General features: G+C 39.2%; 1 protein-coding gene across 1 annotated transcript in view; it reads right to left on the bottom strand.

Moving 5' to 3' along the window:
• LOC122651541 (vacuolar protein sorting-associated protein 53 A) overlaps nt 1-4,355 on the bottom strand; it is a 39,649-nt gene extending 35,294 nt beyond the window's left edge. Inside the window, exons 1-4 of the mRNA XM_043844957.1 lie at nt 4,119-4,355; nt 1,725-1,819; nt 801-857; nt 421-571 (exon numbers count right to left, since the gene is read on the bottom strand). Coding sequence (XP_043700892.1) covers nt 421-571; nt 801-857; nt 1,725-1,819; nt 4,119-4,176 — 361 coding nt within the window. The 5' untranslated portion in view covers nt 4,177-4,355. The remainder of the gene's footprint in view (nt 1-420; nt 572-800; nt 858-1,724; nt 1,820-4,118) is intronic.
• Nucleotides 4,356-19,373: the final 15,018 nt, after the last annotated feature.

The raw sequence follows: 19,373 nt of genomic DNA, 5'->3' as shown, positions 1-19,373 counted from the left end.
AAGGATAGACATCCATTTTCAGTACTATGTTTTGGCAGGAAATGAAAAATCATCCATTAATAAAAAAAAATGAATACAGAAAATAAAAGATAGCGAAACAGCCATTCCATTTACTAGTATAAAAGAACAAATCTAAAAAAACAGCAGCAGTCCTCCAACATACGATTTGTCCAATCGCACCAAAGCTGAATCTATGCACCTCCAAAGAACCACTAGAAGCAGAATTGTCTCAGATATCAAGTTAACAGACTAACAGTATAGTTAGTAAAGTCCCCCCACCCCCCGGTTTAGAAATCAGTCTCATCCAGGCATACACATCAAGGTACAAAATTTTATAGTTGAATCAGAGATAAGGAAAGTTTTATGCAAAAGTGACAAAAGCACAAAACTCAAGGAAGTTACAAGGAATAAAAAGCTAACCTAGCATGGTAAGACGATGAAGAGCAGTGATTGTAGTTGTTATATGCTTCTTTGCAAAATCCAGCTTTTTAATGTCACGACAAATTTCCTGAACCATTGTCTCACTTTGCTCTGCCTTTGTTTTTATTTCTCGGATCTTGTACATAAGTTCCTGTATGGCAAGAAAAACAGAGTTCCAAGCACATGTAAGAAACACCATCATGCCCCACCAAGCATATGACAGACTCAGATGCTGATGGTGTCCAATCACAGAATAATACAACAGCCTCATTGGAACTAAATATCCTGATAACTAAAAAATGGGAAAAATCCCAGTCACAAATTATTTAAGGGTCATTAAAAAAAATGGTTCACTCCCAATTACATATTTGAAAGCACACCTCAACAGCACTTGTAGCCGCAGCAAGATCTTCCTTAGCTTTAGTTCCAGAATTACTCTGAGAAAAAAATGTTTCAACCATCAAAAGATTTGAATAGAGAGAGCGGAAAAAAAAAATCAGCAAATATGACATGCTATGAAAGGGGGGCATTGGGAGGTGCATTTATGCAAATGGATGATTTTACATTTCAATTGTGAATTTTTCATAACTCAAGTAATTAGACATACACATGGTGAACAAGGTTGCAGGACTACTATATGATGTGTCCACATAGGACAACTTGATGATCATAAGCTCGTTGGGTCATCTTCCAGGACTTCTTTTGCCATTTCTTTCTCTGACCATTGAAGAGAATATAACATAAATAGCATTGTTAGGAACCAATGGGAACAGAAAATTTTTCCCTGCAGGTGATTTTGCCTCTAGGACCCATCATATGGTTGGTCCGCAAAAGCATTGATGCTATCACTGCATTTTTATTTTATTTTTTTTGACTTACAGATTTGTCACTGCAGTTGCTTAGAAATGTTAAATTGCAATGTGCTTTATAAGACACAAGACAGTAGTGCTATCAAGCTATAAGGATAAGTAGCAATAACAGAATAGAGACAGTAGAGGAAGACAATTTTTCTCTGCAGGTGATTTTGCCTCTAGTACCCATCATATGGTTTGTCCGCAAAAGCATTGATGCTATCACTGCATTTTTTATTTTTTTTATTTTTGACATACAGATTTGTCACTGCAGTTGCTTAGAAATGTGTTGCAATGTGTTTTATAAGACACAAGACAGTAGTGCTATCAAGCTATAAGTAGCAATAACAGAATAGAGACAGTAGAAGAAGCGAATTCAGTGTAGTTCTCAATAATTTTGAGAACCAGAGTGGGGAAAACCTATTGAAAAGATGACTAAAGAAGGACTATGACCTGTTGCCGAACAGCTGCCAATATTCCCGCGTCCACATGGCGAATCTCACTGTGTATCTTTTGCATGAGTGGCTCCACACCAGACAAGGATGCCTCTGGTTATGATCAAGTACTAAAAGTCAATTTATTGCAAAATGAAAAATAATAAATTTAAGGAACACAGATTAGCCATGCACTATAGTATTCAAGGGTACATTATCAGCCATTATTTAATAACATGTGCATCTTTATCAGCCAACTCCCCTGTTTCCAATCAATAAAATTGATAAATGAACCTCCAGTTATGGTGTGCTGGAACCAAGGCCATGCCGAAGACTATACAATTCAAAGTAATATTAACTTTTCGTCTATACTGAACCTAATGTTGTTTGTAAATGTAGCAGCATTGGAGTTTCTCTTTTCATTAGTATAAAAGCATATTGGAATTGCTAATTTTGTTCGTAAATGAAGCAGCATTGGAATATCTCTTTTCATTAGTATATAAAAATATTGGAATTTCTCTTGTCATCAATGTAAATGTATAGAATCCGCAGGAGAGACAGAGGAAAACCCGGGTTTGTCCCGGCCCATATAATAATGAGACTAAGGGCGGGATACATTCAAATATAGAATTACAAAGGGATATTCTGGAATGAAAATATTTAAAAATAAGTCAAAGAAGGAAAAAGTATAGAAAATAAATCATTTATATTTTCTTTGTTTTATGATCCGTTAGAAGGCAGACTGAATAGGTTGTGGATCAAAAACTAAGAATTGGTGACTTAAGTGCTGATGCGCTTCAAAGTGCTATTGTGATCACATGTAACTAATATGGACAAGAAGGTCGGAGACTAATTACTCAAAGATGAGTACTTCTAAAAATCATCTGTTTTAAGGTATATCCACCAGCATGTACCAGTATTAGAACCACTGACAAAAGGTATAATTGGCAGGGGACTCATTTTGACCTAGTGCAAATTAAGTTCTTCGGTATATGTTTTGTGGGCTAAGAGAAATGGTGTAGAAGAAATTCCAATGATTTGAAGACATTTGTTCTAAGAATTTCTATGGTCAATTGGTCATCCTGGTCGTTGTCTTAATAATCCATGTGCTTAAGAAGTTTAAAGGCCAGTAGTGAGAAAGTTTTGAGAGTATAAGTGGATAAAGTTAGAAGATATTAGTGAACCCTTGACAAATGCACCGACATAACAGAGTTTATATGGCAAACCTCAATCACATGGGACAATGGTGCAAACTCCCCATACATGTTCAGTATGACATATATATGTGCACAAACAAGTTCGCAGTTCAAGGGGACCAAAACGAAGAAGTAAAGCAAAAAGGAGGTACATGCACTTTCCTCCATGTAATATGTCAATTGCATGACATGCATTCAGATAAAAATCAGCCAAACTACAGGAAATTTAAGAAGAAAAGCTAGTCCAGACAGCCTAGAATAGAAAGCATATTTGCCAAACTTCATCCAGACTTCCACAAGACAACTTTAAAAGTTAGCAATAAAAATTGCCATACTACAGAAAGCTGGAAAAAAAGAATAATCGTATTTACATAGTGAACAAATCATAGAGTTTTGAACATACTTGTTAATTGTATTAATTAGAAACCTAAAAGGTTCCAAAATCAAAATTCCACTTTTTCCCACTAACAGATCAAAGAACAAAAGTTATGCAACCCACTTAAAATGTCCCTCTCATTCCTAAAACTAAAGTAAATATATTGATACAAGTTTGTTCTTCAACAGGTTCTCCCTAAATAGCCTCATTAACTTCTTACAACCCCACCACCAAATCCTCTGCCCGAGGAAACCCAACTCTCTGTATGCCCTCATTTTTATTTTTTTTTAATTATTACCAATCTTCTCTGCCAGGAATGGATCCAACAGAATGCCCATCAATGTCTAAACAATGAGTACTTACTTAACGATTATAAATTATTTTAATTAACACTTACAGTTAGGAAAATAATCAAAATTCCACCTTGTCCCACACGGATCAAAGAACAAAGTAAAGTGATAGAACCGACTTAAATTCCCTCTCATCCCTAAAACTTAAAGAAAATATGTTTGGCGCAAATTTGTCCCTCTACCAGGTTCCCCCTACCCCCATTAGCTTCTTATAACCCTTACCACCGGCAGAAAACGAAGCATTCTATGCTCTTTCATTGTTTATAGTGGATCCAACAGAGTGCCCATTAATGCAAATCAGCGATTTCTTACTCAACTGATTATAGATTGTTTTAATTAAAAAAATTCAGTTACACATACGAAACTGTATCGAAATTAAAAGTCACAAAAAAAAAAAAATTCGATTCCATTACTCAAAGAATCAGAAGCAGAAACAGCAGCAGTTATGACAAAAACTAAAGGACAAATTAAGGGGGCGTACGAGGAGTAACCTGTGGGGAACATCTGGTTGATGTACTCGAGAGCGCTGGACTTATCCATGGCTCTCATAGAACTGAAAAGTCGAGTTTCAGTTCACAACGAATCTGAAGCAAAGACCCACGATTGATGAGCTCAGATGTAAAAGAAGATCAAATTGGAGAATAAGAATCAATGCTGAAACTGCAGTTTTAGTTAAGTTCAAATGGGTCTTTTTTTTTCGCCAGATCTTGAAGTCTACGGCCTACCGGCAAAAACGTCTTTAATCTGCATCTTTTATGTCTTTGGCCATGCTGCCCTCCTAAACCATTCATTAGTAGTCGGTATCGGATCGGCTGGACCTGCCGATCCCGATCCCTGACCGATCTTATATCGATGTACCGGTACGGAACAAGGTAAAATGATACCAAACAAAACTGATTTTTATAAAAAAACAGGCAAATCCGTCTAATATAGACCGATACAGACCAATCCAGATCGGTATTACCAGAGACCAATTGCATATCCAATTAAAAACTCGAGGAAATCGACACATTTCCTGGCTGGCTGATCCGGCCTTGGTTGAGGAATCGAAATCAAATTGGCCAATTCGAACGATTCGTGCAACTCTTCTTTGAATCGCCCATAATTTATAGGGTAAAGTACACGTACCCCCCCCCCATAATGCAACCAATATTCCTCGTACCCCCCTAAGCGGCTCAATATTCCACGTACCACCCCTCAATATTCCACATACCACCCCTGCTTTACACCCCAAATGCCAGATAGGTCCAATCCGTTAAATACCACCGTTAGATGCCAAAATTTTGACCATTTTACCCTTTGCTTCATTTTCTTTAATCTGAAAAGACTTGATCACCCTCACTTATTTGTTGCCCTAAACTAATTGAAAATGACTATTTTACCCTTTGTTTTATTTTTATAAATGAAAATACCTAATTGCCCTCACTTATGTATTACCCTAACCTAATTAGAAAAGACTATTTTACCCCTAAATATTTGTTCCTACAAACCAACCCAACCTAACCGTTGCATACCCAGTGGCGAAAGAATTCAAGAAACGAAAAGCTTGGGAGGACCTGCTGCTCCGGCAAGGCGTCTAGCTCCCTGCTCCGACGACTTCCTTCCTTCTCCAGCTATGATCTAACCCTGCAGGTTACTCTTCTCAGCTTCTCCTTCTTCTACTTCTTCTATGCTCTTTCTTTTCTGCTCCTTCTTTGTCTCTGCTGTTAGAATTTTAGTTCTAATAAAATTCCATATGGACATAATTAAATCCCTAAACTAGGCTAATTAGGGTTTTGGTCTAATAAAGTGGGGTCATTAAGTTATATTAGAAGTCTAATGTGAACTGGCTTAGTCTGGGCCAGATAGATTCCTATTGGGACTGTGATGAGTCAGACCCTTAGTTAGTAAATTCGCGTATCATACGCATATTATACGCGTTCCCGTATTTTTAAACGTATAATACTCCCGTCCCCGTATTTTCCCATATTTTTATTAAAAAAACGTGTTTTTTAATCGATCGAGTATTATACTCGTATAATACACGTATTATACACTTTTTTTAAATAAAAAAAATTTACCCAAAAGATTAGAATTTAGGGAAACGATTTCACTTTCCCTTTCGTCCCTTTCGATTTGCGTTGAACATCCAACCGTAGCAGGCAACAGTAGCCGCCTTCCATCTCCAATCATCCTTGCCATCTCCGTTCAACAAAGCGGCACTTAAGTCTTGTACTCTCCTCTTGTTTCTCTGGTCTTTGAACTTTGATGGTGGTAGTGAAGCAAATGAATCTGGTGTGATATTGGCGAGAACGGCTCAATCTTTATTCTATTTTATTCTTGTTTTTCTGTCTCTTGTAGCTAATGTGTACAGTGGAGATCCATATCTGGAACTCTCCCTCTTGTCTTGTGTTGGTTAATTAGTGGGCACTCATCCTCCTTCACAAGAACACATCTGGTTAAAAATATATGGTTATCTCATTGTAGATAGAAAGAAATGTAATGTTGGAAGAATGATTTAATGATAAGGTAATCAACTTGCTCATGTCATTTTCAGACAATCTACATTCATTTCTTGTAGATTATTGATATTTTGGTATGTTAAATGATAATCTTAGAGATGTTATATAGCATATTATATTATTGTGTTTATTTTAGTTAATAAAAGCATGAAATTATTTTGTTTATTAGGTGGTGAATGCATGTTATATAATGAATATATGTCCCTTTTTTTAAAAGTATTATTGCCGTCTATGCCATATTATACCCGTATTAAACGCGTACCGTATTATTACCGTATGCGTTTTATGAAGCCGGATTTTTGAAAAGTATTACTACCGTCTAGACCGTTTAATTGCCGTACGTATCCGTTCTCGTTCAATTGCCGTTCCCGAACTGACTAACTAAGGTCAGACCCTATAGGGATTACTATATAAGGAAAGCTAGGTCCCCCCTCTACCCATTACAACTAATTATTCTCAATTGCTATTGAGGAGTGCATTCTTGAAAGAGAGGGAGTTATTTAGTGTTCGTCATCCCTGCGCATTCAGTATTATCATCAGGCCAATTACTTTGAGAATAGAGGGAAAGTACCTAGATCTTTGTTCTTTATTTTTAGCTGCAATAATCATCACTATGGATGCGAAACAAGGTTGGTGGTTCTATCCCTATTTTCTATTATTTATTTGATTGTGTTCTTGAACGCCCTATGTAGATCCTGGCATTTGGGATTTTGTCCCTATTTGGATCAATTTATTCTAACATGTGGTATCAAAGCCTCCATAGATCCATTTCTTGAACCTATATGGATTCAAAATAATAAAACATAATAAGGGAATCAAAAATTTTGTGATTCGAATCAAGGTTTTTAGGGTTTTTTCAGTTTTCCAAAAAACCCGTACGGACACTGGCATTCTACCGGATTTTTTTTTGGACAAAAATCAAATCTGATCACATGGGGGCGTAGAGCTCGAAAAACCAGAACTTTCGGTGGGTGGATCACCACCGGTGGTCGCTTGACGCGCTCTCACGCGCCGGCGGCAGCCGCGGGTGATCTCACTCGCCGACAGAAGTTTTAAAAAAAAAAAAAAAAAAAGGTTTTACGGGGTTTGCTATCGTGCACCCCTGACGGTCATAGATCTGCTAACGTGCGCCGTAGGGTCGAGCCGACCCATTTTCTGATCCGAAAGCCCAAAATTTGACCCAGTCAAATTTGACCCGAATCCGGTTGGACCGGGTCTGAACCGGTTTACTCAAACCGGGGTTGAACCAAATTGATTTGTTTGACCAGTACAGTCAACCAGATTTTGGCTTAAACTTTGATCGGGCTTTCTGGGGGCTACGAGACTCCGTTTGGGATCCCGTTTTTTGCGTTGGCTCTATTTTTCTGTGCTCTACACAGTGATGCCCTTTGTTTTGATCAGATATGTATATTTTAAATATTTTTGATATTCTTTTGATGCATGCCCTTTTATGTAATTTATCGATTTATTCTATTAAGAACCGAACCAAATTCTGAATTGCTGGAATACCTACCTTGATGAACAGAATTATTATTAATTTTGTGTTAATTTTAAGACATTTAAAGCCCCTTGTCATAAATTATAAAATAACACATTGTTTAAGGATGTAAGTAATTTTGAAAAATCCCGAAAGAGGGTTTCATGGTTCCGACAGGATGCAGCCGCCAAAATGACCTTCCTTGTTGGATTTGCGAAACACCGGTCTTATACAGTTGTGGGATGTCCTTCAACTCTGATGTGTGGTCATACACCCAAAGGTGGTGAGCATGTATTGGTACTTGAAGGGATACATATACAGTATGCATGTGAATAGGCTGACCCTAGAATTCTGCACACCCAAAGGTGGTGGATTTTGAAAGTTGAGCTGTATTCTCATGGCCACTGGTATGTAGGGATTTTTACAATTGCATGTTGAGAATTCAGCCCTAAGGTGTTTTCACAATGATGTGTGTAAAATTCTCATTAGCTTATAAAGTTTTCAAGCTGTACTTGCATCATTTTAATTATTGTACTATTCATTGTTTAAATTTTCAGTCACCTTCTCTATCAATAATAACATGGTTACTATTGAGCTCCTCACTGGGTCAAACTTTAAGAAGTGAAAAGAGGACATATTATGTTTGCTATGGAAATGGCAGATGTGCACATGTCCCTTGTTATGGATACACCAATGGATCTAACTGCTGATAGTACTGAGGATGAAAAGCCTGTGCATGCTGCATGGCAAAAAAGTAATCGACTCAGTATACTGTCCATAAAGAGGTCGATACCAGAACACCTAAAAAGTGGTCTGCCTGAGAAATGTACTGCCAAAAAATTGCTAGATGCAATCTCCAAGAGATACAAAGTTTCATCGAATGCTGAGATTGGGACACTTCTACAAGGGTTATATAATATGGAATATGATTGTTCTGGGGGTGTTAGGGATTACAGTATTAGGATGGTCAATTACCAAACTAAACTCAAAGCCTTAGACATTTCTCTTCCAGATGCCCTAATTGTCCATCAAGCCTTAAATACCCTACCTTCTGAATTTGGCATTATAAAAACCAACTACATTTCCCAAGATGGAGTCTGGAGTATTAATGATTTAATTTATAGGGTTGTGTCTGAGGAAGAGAAACTGAAGAAAGAGAAAAAGCCTACTGCCCTGTTTACTTTCAAAGCCCGTAAGAGTAAAAAGTCTAAAAACCATACCCATAAGTCTGCCAATAAACAGTCCGATCAGAGTAACAATTTGGGACCTAAGAAAGGCTCTTTGAAGAAAGAGAGTGATCGCTGCTTCTTTTGTAAGAAGAAGAGTCACATGAAGAAGCACTGCGACAAATACAAGGCTTGGTTACTCAAGCCCAAGCAGCCATCAGGTAATGATTCTTTGGCTTTTATTTGTGAATCCAATCTATCAGAAGCCCCATCCAGTTCTTGGTGGCTAGATAGCGGTGCAACTAACCATGTTGCTTTTACCATACAGGGGTTCATAAATTGGAGGAGGCCAAACAAGGATGAATCAAGGCTGGTCGTAGGAAATGATGGACATTCTGACGTAGAGTTCATGGGAGATGTCATTTTATTATTAGATTATGGTTTTAAATTAACTTTGAAGAACACTTTTTATGTACCGTCCTTTAGGCGAAATTTAATTTCGGTTTCAGTTTTGGACATTAGTGGTTTCTATTTTGAAATAAAGAATACTATGGTTAATTTATTTTTTAATTCAACTAAAGTTAGTTCTTGCTTTATGTCCAACGGACTGTACAGATTGTGTTTGTCTCCCACTGATATCTACATCTCCTGTAATGTTGAAAGCGTTGTTTCTAAAAGACCCTTACCTAAAGAACGATCTTTCACATTGTGGCATAAGAGGCTAGGTCATATTTCTAAGGCAAGAGTGGAAAGGCTGATAAAGTCTGACATCCTGCCTACTCTTGAAAGTGATCTAGAAACTTGTGTAGACTGTTGTAAGGGAAAGATGACCAAAATAAAGAAGAAAATTACAGTCCGTAGTTCTGACCTGTTAGAGGTCATTCGCGCTGACATCAGTGGTCCCTATTCAGTCACATTGTGTAAAAAAATTTATTTCATCATTTTTACAGATGACTATTCCCGATATGGATACCTGTACTTAATTAAAGAAAAGTCTGAATCTCTTGACAAGTTCAAGATTTTTAGGAATGAAGTTGAGAAATAGTTAGGAAAAGTTATTAAAATTGTTAGATCTGATCGTGGGGGTGAGTATTATGGCAGACATGGCGATGTTGGATAGCTTAAGGGCTCGTTTGCCACATACCTTGAGGATTCTGGAATAGTTAGTTAATTTACTATGCCGGGAAGTCCTGAACAAAATGGGGTCGCCGAAAGGCGTAACCGTACCCTTATGGACATGGTGAGGAGTATGGTTAGTAGGACTAATTTACCTAAGTTCTTATGGGGTGAAGCCTTAAAAACTGCTCTTTATATCCTTAACCGTGTACCTACTAAAGTCGCTCCTCTTACACCTTTTGAGTTGTAGACCGACCGTAAACCCAATTTAAACCATCTTAGAGTTTGGGGGTGCCCTGCAGAAGTGAAGTTGTATAATTCGACTTTAAACAAGTTGGATCCCAAGACTACTCGTTGCTACTTTGTCAGCTACCCAGATCATTCGAAGGGATATAAATTTTATAATCCCTGCGGAGGCACTAGGATTGTGAAGTCACAGACAACGAAGTTTATGGAATTTGATGTGGCCAAAAAGAATGATTGTTCTCAGACTGTTCAAGATAGTCACATGGTTGGTACATCAGTACCTATTCTTCTACCCATTCAGACGGATGTGGGGCATACTGTGCCATTGGTTACACCTGCTGGAGTTCAGGAGCCTGATATTGATACCATCCCCGACATTCATGTAGCACCTGATGAGATTTATCTTATTCAGGATGAGGTTGAGGATCCTATCATTGATGCAGTTCCAGTTGAGATTCCTCAGATTTAAGTTGAGGCAGTAGTGGCACCATTACGGAGATCCACCAGGGAGAGAAGGTCAGCTATATCACCTATCTATGAGGTCTATCTCGGAGAACATGACTATGACATTGGTTGTGTGGTTGATCCAGTTACTTATTCAAGCGCTGTTTCTAGTCCTCAGTCAGATTTGTGGATAAACGCGATGAGAGTTGAAATGCAATCGATGAAACATAATGATGTTTGGGAGCTTGTTGGTTTACCTAAAGGTTGTAAGCCCATTGGCTGTAAATGAGTGTATATAACCAAAAGAAATTCCAAAGGAAAAGTTGAGAGGTTTAAAGCTAGACTGGTAGCCAAGGGATTCACTCAGAGAGAGGGAGTAGACTACAATGGGACTTTTTCTCCAGTCTCCTCGAAGGATTCTTTCAGGGTGATCATGGTATTGGTAGCTCATTTTGATATGGAGCTGCATCAGATGGATGTTAAAATCACCTTTCTCAATTGCAATCTTGATGAGGAAGTCTATATGATTCAGCCTGAGGGTTTTACAGTGGATGATTCAGATCATCTTGTATGTAGACTCAATAAGTCTATCTACAGTCTCAAACAAGCTTCTAGGCAGTGGTATCTGAAATTTGACAGTGTTGTGACTTCGTTTGGTTTTATGGAAAACAAAGTGGATCAATGTATATATCACAAGGTCAGTGGGAGCAAATTCTGTTTTCTCATTCTGTATGTGGATGACATCCTGCTTGCAAGCAGTGACCTAGGGATGTTGCATAATACAAAGCAACTTTTATCTAGGGAATTTGACATGAAGGACCTTGGTGAGACCTCTTTTGTTCTTGGGATTGAGATCCATAGGGATCGTTCTCGTCGTTTATTAAGTCTTTCTCAGAGGGCTTATGTTGATCGTGTTCTGGAGAGGTTCAGTATGCTGGATTGCAAACCTGGGAATGTTCTTGTTCTCAAGGGTGACAAACTGAGTTAGACACAGTGCCCAAAAAATGAAGCTGAGAGGGATGAAATGAAGAAGGTGCCTTATGCTAGCACACTTGGTAGTATCATGTATGCTCAGGTCTGTACCAGATCGGATATTGCTTTTGTGACGGGACTTCTTGGCAGGTATCAATCAGATCCTGGTCTTAGCCACTGAGTTGCTGCCAAGAAAGTATTGAGGTACCTGAAGGGGACAAGAGATTATATACTGACTTACAGACACGTTCCTGAACTCAAGCTAGTGGGGTATACAGACTCTGACTTTGCTGGCTGTGAGGATGATAGGAAATCCACATCAGGTTATGTTTTCTTGATGGCAGGAGGGACAGTATCATGGAAGAGTAAAAAGCAGACATTGGTGACCACTTCGACTATGCAGACAGAGTTTGTAGCATGCTATGGGGCTGCTACTCAGGTTATTTGGCTCAAAAATCTCATAAAGGAGTTGACCATTGTAGATTTTGTGGCTAGACCCATCCAGATATACTGTGATAATAGCTCTGCTGTGTTAGTTATAAACAACAATAAAGGACTTAGAAGGTCTAAACACATGGAGGTTAAGTATTTGACCATAAAGGAGAGAGTAAAGGAAGGCGACATTGCAGTGGAGCATATTGGTACAGATGATATGGTTGCAGATCCCCTAACCAAAGGTCTTCGCCCTTGTGTTTTTGAGAGACATGTCATGAGCATGGACTTAGTTGCATCATGGGATGTGGTTAGTTATTGGGAGTTTGTTTTATTTTGCTTCATTGTAATTTAAAGTTTTTTTTTATCTGTATTTGTACCTTATGGTAAACTTTGATTTATATATATATATCAGGTGTCATTGTATGCAGTTTCTTTTAAACACATGAGTATTTTATTTATTGACATGATGTATATATTTTTGATTTTAAAGTCTTAAGGAATGTGTTAACCTTAAGCAAGGCTGGGGCATTAAGTTGTTAGCCTAAAGATATGTCTTGTAACACATAAAGTATAACTCGAGTTATTTCTGATGAGACATACAGATTCATTAGAATCACAAAGTTTATTTCTCTAGTGAGCCTGTGCCATTTAAAGAAGAGAAATTTTGGATTGACAAATTGATAATACATAAGGAATCACTATGTGAGTATTATCTCATTGCCACACTATCACATTGCATCCATGTTAGTAGAGTTGAGGGCTCTCGTGACCATGGAAGGCTCTGTGTCGCTTGATCATAGATGCAGTTACCGCTATGATTCGGTGTCTAAAACTCTATGGGATAGGATTGACTTTCTAATATGACCTCTAGACTAATTTATTTTAAAAATTGTGCACATAAAGTTTTCTTAAAGAGTTGTTAGCCTATGATTTGTTTTGGTCAAAACTGTTTTTAAATCTTTTTAAAAATAAGGAAATTAATGTAAGTCCAAGTGGGAGAATGTTAGAATTTTAGTTCTAATAAAATTCCATATGGACATAATTAAATCCCTAAACCAGGCTAATTAGGATTTTGGTCTAATAAAGTGGAGTCATTAAGTTATATTAGAAGTCTAATGTGAACTGGCTTAGTGTGGGCCAGATAGATTCCTATTGGGACTGTGATGAGTCAGACCCTATAGGGATTATTATATAAGGAAAGCTAAGTCCCCCCTCTACCCATTACAACTAATTATTCTCAATTGCTATTGAGGAGTGCATTCTTGAAAGAGAGGGAGATATTCAGTGTTCGTCGTCCCTGCGCATTCAGTATTCTCATCAGGCTAGTTACTTTGGGAATAGAGAGAAAGCACCTAGATCTTTGTTCTTTATTTTTCGCTGCAATAATCATCACTGTGGATGCGAAACAAGGTTGGTGGTTCTATCCCTGTTTTCTATTATTTATTTGATTGTGTTCTTGAGCGCCCTATGGTAGGGGTATCAACTAGGGGTGTCAATAAAGCCCGCTCGGCCCGAACCCGCCCGAACCAGCCCTGAGCCCGGCCCGGATCCGACCCTGATTTTTCAACCCGAAGGGTGGGTTAGGGTTTAGAAATAGCTTGACCCTGGCAGGGTCAGATCGGGTCGGGTTCGGGTTTAGGCCTCGGGTTGAGTCCGGCCCGGCCCGACCCGACCCTGAATTGTTTATAAGTATATATATATACTTTTATATATACAATATATAGATATATAGATATTTATAAATATTATATTTTTCTTTATACTAACAAAAAATAAAAAATAAAAAAACTCAAAACCCTTCAAAACCTAAAAGCGATGCACATTTCGCTCTTTCCCTTCTCTTTCCCTGCATCTGCCGTCCCCAAACCCTATCTCTTTCCCTTCCAAATCCCATCTCTTTTCCTTCTGCGATGTCTGGATTAGCCTGGCGATTCACATTTCACTCTTTCCCTTCATGCGCCGTCTCCAAACCCCATCTCTTTCCCTCTGCGATGTCTGGATTAGCCTCATCTATCCTTCTCGTTTGGACTTTGGAGGAGAAGGCTGACGAGGAGTCTCCAAAACCCATCTCTTTCCCTCTGCAATGTCTGGATTAGCCTCATCTATCGCTCTCTTTTGGACTTTGGAGGAGAAGGCTGACAAGGAGAGCTGCAAAGCGAGTTTCGACCCATTAGGTATGTCCGATTGTTCTACTTGTTCTGTATCTCGCTCTCTTCTCTTTGCTCTTTCTCCTCTTTTTTTTTTTTTTTTCTTTTCACTGGGTCGAACTCTAGAAGGGGTTAATCGAAGTTTCAGAGGACCGTTATCTGCCTATAAATTTAACAGTTTCAGACTTCAATTTGTAACTTTTTTTTGCGCCTGTTTCAGTTCCGTGTTCTTCCCCATTTAACCATGGAAGTAGAAAGAGTAAATCTTCATCAGAAAAGGAAGTGTGACTGGTCATTGCTTCACAAAGATCTTTTCGATTTAATTCTGGAGATGTTAGGTCTTGCCGATCTGATTCAAGTCAGCTGCGTTTGCAGTTCCTGGAGATCGATTTTGCCTCCTTTCCATCTCTGGCTGGTACTGCAAAAACAGGGGTGGTGGGCGTTTTCGCTGGGAATCGACAGTGGTTATTTTTTTTTTAAGTCAAATGGGTGGGTTGTATTAACAGATGAATAGCTATTTGTTTGAGGAATCAATGGCAAAATTTTCCAAAATATCCAAAACGTATCTGTAAGAGGTGAATGATCTGCTTGAGATCGAGAATTTTGCATGCTTTTTCCAACCCTTTGGCATCATTTGTTGCCTACCACTTGTGTTATAGTTTATGCTGATTCTTAACAGCTTTTAGATAGCTAAATATATTGTATGAAAGGGATAGTGAAAATTATTCAGTTACCCGATAAGGAAAATCATTCTGTTCGTAGTCTTTGAAACCTCAAAATTTAGCTCTAGATCAAGTGATCAAGATATTTTCCAAGTGGCTCACCAACTGAATGCATACATATAAATATAGAGTCCTGGTAATGTTCATGAAGCTCATAACCTACACGCTTTTGATTATTGAATAAGATTGGCTTTGCCTTCTTCTAATTTTGTGTGATTCGAATATTGTTGTGAGATGCTTGAGGATCGGATTCCAATCTAGTTCCAGGAGAGATGCTTGGTCTATATCCTTTTACTTCTCTTCCATTCTTCTTCATTCTGTTCACCAAATCTGGTCGTGTTTTGTTTTCTATTCTCTTCTTGTGAATACCCTACTTGTTGCAATTTCAATTTCTCCATTGATTGCATCGTGATTCCAAGTCCGATTTCCAGTTCTACTCTATTTTAAAATCAGATTTGATTTTCTGTTTCAAATTACTATCTTCATATTATTTGCTGAAAACTGTTGGTGTTTTTGATGCACTTTTGATTACTGTTTGAACCCATTAAGATCTGCTATGAGTAGTCAATTCTTGAATTCTATTTTAAAGAATCCTATCCCTAATATTTTTATTATGAATTTTTATAGATGTATGTGAATTATTTTATTTAAATTTACAAGTCTCTCTCTCCCTTTCTCTTCTTCCCCTCTTATTCTTCTTCTTTAAAGAATTTCTTAGGTTTTTTTTAGATATATTCTTTGATATATATCAATCAGGGTCAAAACAGGGTCAATCAGGGCCAACCCGACCCTGCCCGACCCTATCAGGGTCTGGCCGGGCCGGGCCGGGTTAGGGAAAACCCTGACAGGGTCGGGTCAGGGTTGAGGGTTTCTTGACCCTGCCAGGGTTGGGTCAGGGTCAGGGTTTAGGTTAAGGGCTCTAGGGTCAGGGTCAGGGTTTAGGCAGGCCCGGCCCAACCCGACCCATTGACACCCCTAGTATCAACCGGTCGGGCTCGGTTGGGTTCGGTCGGGCCTAGCTGGGCCTCACCAATTGTGCAGGCTGCACCGTGCCCAACCATTTAAGTATTCGGTCCGGGCCATGTCGGGCTCGATCGGGGTTCGGTCGGTATCGATCTTTAATCGGGTACTAAAATCAGGCTTTAATCGGGTCTTAACCGGGTTGTGGGAATATTTAACTCTTCATTGGGCCTTACCCGGGTCTTAATCGGGCCTTTACAGAATTAAATTGCTACTTGAAAAAATAAAGAGAAAAGAAATGGGTTTCCACCAAAACACATTCAAGACCCAAATCCAAACCCAATTTTTCAAACCATAATCTTTTCCTGAACTTATGTTTATTAGTTTCTACCAAAAAAAAGGAAGAACTTATATTTATTAATTTTTATTTACTGATTTATTTCTTTTTGTAATTATAATTAACTCAAATTTATGAAGTGCTTATGCTTATCAGCTCAATCATCATTGACGGTACTGGGTTCATCATGCTATTTGTTTTCTCTTTGGAGCAAGAACACCCCCAGCCCTTTTTGTGTATGTCTGGTTCTGATTCTATGAAATGAGAAGCTTAATGGAGAAGAATATAAACATTTTTCTGAGTTAAGGAAACCCATCAATTGAATTGCCCATTAATTTGGGCTTAATGGGCTAATCATTTTAAGGAGTTAAATAGGAAAAGAGAGAGGGTTATCAGGTGGGCAAAATGGATTAATGGAGGGTGGTTTGCTTAAAGGGTCGGGCTGTAGCTGGACGGGCTAGGTCGGGCTTGAAAACGGTCGGTCCGGTCGGGCTAGGACCCCACACCGGGACCGCCCTATTATTAAACGTGTCGGGCTTAAGCCCGACACGTTAAAGAATCGGTTCGGTCCGGGTCGGGCTTTAACCGGGCGGGCTCAATCGGGCCTGCTGGGCCGGGCCTAGAATTGACACCCCTACCCTATGGAGATCCTGGCTTTTGGGATTTTGTCCCTATTCGGATTGATTTATTCTAACATCTTCTTCGGCTTTCCTTTTTCTTCTCCATCTTCTGGGAAGGAACCAGAGCAATATAACACTGACACTAATAAGAGAACGAGAGAGAGAGAGAGGTTGAGGCTGAGGCTGAGGCTGAGAGTGGAAGGGACTGTGATTCGTGCAATTGGACTCATCGTCAGCCTCCACCGAAGTCAATTCCAGTCTTTTCTCTTACATTCCCCACAGCTCTCGCTCTTGAGCAATTCTCCTTCAACTCATCCCTGTTTTATGCAATTTAACGAATCTCTCCCATGTTGCATCGGTGTCAAATATGATCTAAGCTCAGACTTTCAGTTTGTAGAATCTCTTCAATGTTATCCGGACTGGGAGACCATCGGGCGCTCTTCTTGGGCACGGGACATTGAAGCTCGGATTCTTCTGGGAATTTGGGATTTTGCCTCTGATTCAAGCCGGTTCTCTGCTGTAAATCTTCGCGGAGGGCCTTGAATGATGTTGTCCAACCATATTCAGAACGGCATCGAAACGGCGAAGCTTGCCTGGTCTCGATTGCCGAACTCAGAAGAAGCTGAAGTTCATGATGGAGCAGACTTAGCGAATACGAGTAGTGGTAACGGTGCCGAGAGCCTGGACTATGAAGTGTTGGGTACTTGTATTACAATTCCTTACAAATAATTGAAACAACACGAATTGCAATACAATAGATTAAGCAGTAGAAACTAGGCTTGACCTTTGGCTGAAATGAGAAGACCAAAGCTTGAATTTGATGTAGAACCACACCCGCAACAACTTGAACAAGCTTGAGGTTGAGTCACACTTGTGGTGCTGCCTTTAAGGTAATTGATGCCTCCTACTGCCAAGGAGTGTTCTGCACCACTACCCCAAGATAAAACAACCTCCAACTAGAAGATGAAGCAGTCCTTCTAGTCCCTTGAAGGAGCCAAGAGCTTCAACACAGCAACCCTCTAACACACTTAGAAGAAAAGAGAGAGAGAGAGAATAATACTCCTAGTGATTGCTAAGTATGGGCATGAACATGTATCCAAAGATGTCTCTTACAAAGCAATTGGTTGGGTTTATATAGGCCCAAGACCAATCCTTGCATTCCCTTGGAATTCTCAAGAATAACCATCCACTTATGACCAAATTGAAGAATAAGATTTATGGGCATGAATATGGACATGAATTGGAGGTTAATTCCAAATTCATGGTCATTCCCCACTAAGGGTCATGAATGACCTTAAAATTCATTCATTCTCCACTAAGACCATAAAGGCCTTAAAACCCCATAAAATGATCATTCTCCACTAAGGACCATAAAGGCCTTAATACCCATAAAGGGAGAGACATCACCTATGGCCATGAATTGAGAAATCAATCTCATTCAATATCCTTGACCCACCTTCCCACTCATGATAGTGACCATGAATAGACTTTAGGGTACCCATAGAATGTTACAACCTTTGGAATTACATCTTTGATCACATGGGTCCCACACCATAACAAAGCAATCAAAAAATTTTGAAACTTAAAATAAAATAAAATATATTTTAAATCTAACAATCCCCCACAAGTTTCAAAACGACACGAGACACACATGTCTGGATCGAATTAGACACTATAGGACACATCGTTGTAGGTGTCTTCCTGACTTGAACCTACACTAGGTCTAATGAACCGCGCTACAGAGTAGAGGTGGAGTCAGACTCCTTGAACCTTTTCTCATTGGTGTAGCTGACCGTCCCATCAACCATATCCCATAGGTCGACTCTTGTGCTACCCATCATAAAATCACTTTGGACTTTTGAACCGGCCATATCCCTTATCTTGAACTCGTGAATGTTTTAGAGAACTCGCCTATAAGTTCTCATCGGCGACGGCCACACCCCCTACATTCACTTAGGTTAGTCCCTAGTGTGCACCACAACTGACACACCCCCACATTTCCTGGGATTAGACTAATTAAGAGCTTTACCGCTCAACCTCTTTCTTTGTGGTAGTACTACTTTCACCATCTACAGCTTGGAATGAATATTTATACAAGTAGTAGTACAAAACCGGTCAACCAGTGATTTCGTTTGTACCCCTTGAACCTAATTCAGGCATTTAGCCTCTTCACATAGGTAGGGTGTCCATCACATGACCTATGGATTAGGCATTAACCCCATTCCTGTAGATGCATTACACAAGTTCTTGACAGACATAGGCTTTGTGAACATGTCAGCTTGGTTACTTTCTGACTTCACATAATCGATAGCAATCATTCCTTCATCTATGTACTGTCTCACAAGGTTGTGTCTGAGGCGTATGTGCCTCCTCTTACCATTGTATATCCGATTCTTGGCTAGATGTATAGCCGCTTGGTTATCACAATGTAGTGATACCGATGGCGCCGGTTTTTGCCACAATGGAATACCCGCCATTAAATTTCTAAGCCATTCGGCTTCCGTTCCTGCCTTTTCCAAGGCTATGAACTCTGCTTCCATGGTAGAGCCTGTCCTACAAGATTGCTTTGTGGACTTCCATGAGATTGCACCGCCTGCTAGTGT

This window comes from Telopea speciosissima, chromosome 2, assembly GCF_018873765.1.
Source record: "Telopea speciosissima isolate NSW1024214 ecotype Mountain lineage chromosome 2, Tspe_v1, whole genome shotgun sequence".
Classification (NCBI taxonomy): domain Eukaryota; kingdom Viridiplantae; phylum Streptophyta; class Magnoliopsida; order Proteales; family Proteaceae; genus Telopea; species Telopea speciosissima.
The sequence above is the reverse complement of the archived record's forward strand: the minus strand, read 5'-3'. Positions and strand labels throughout refer to the sequence as shown.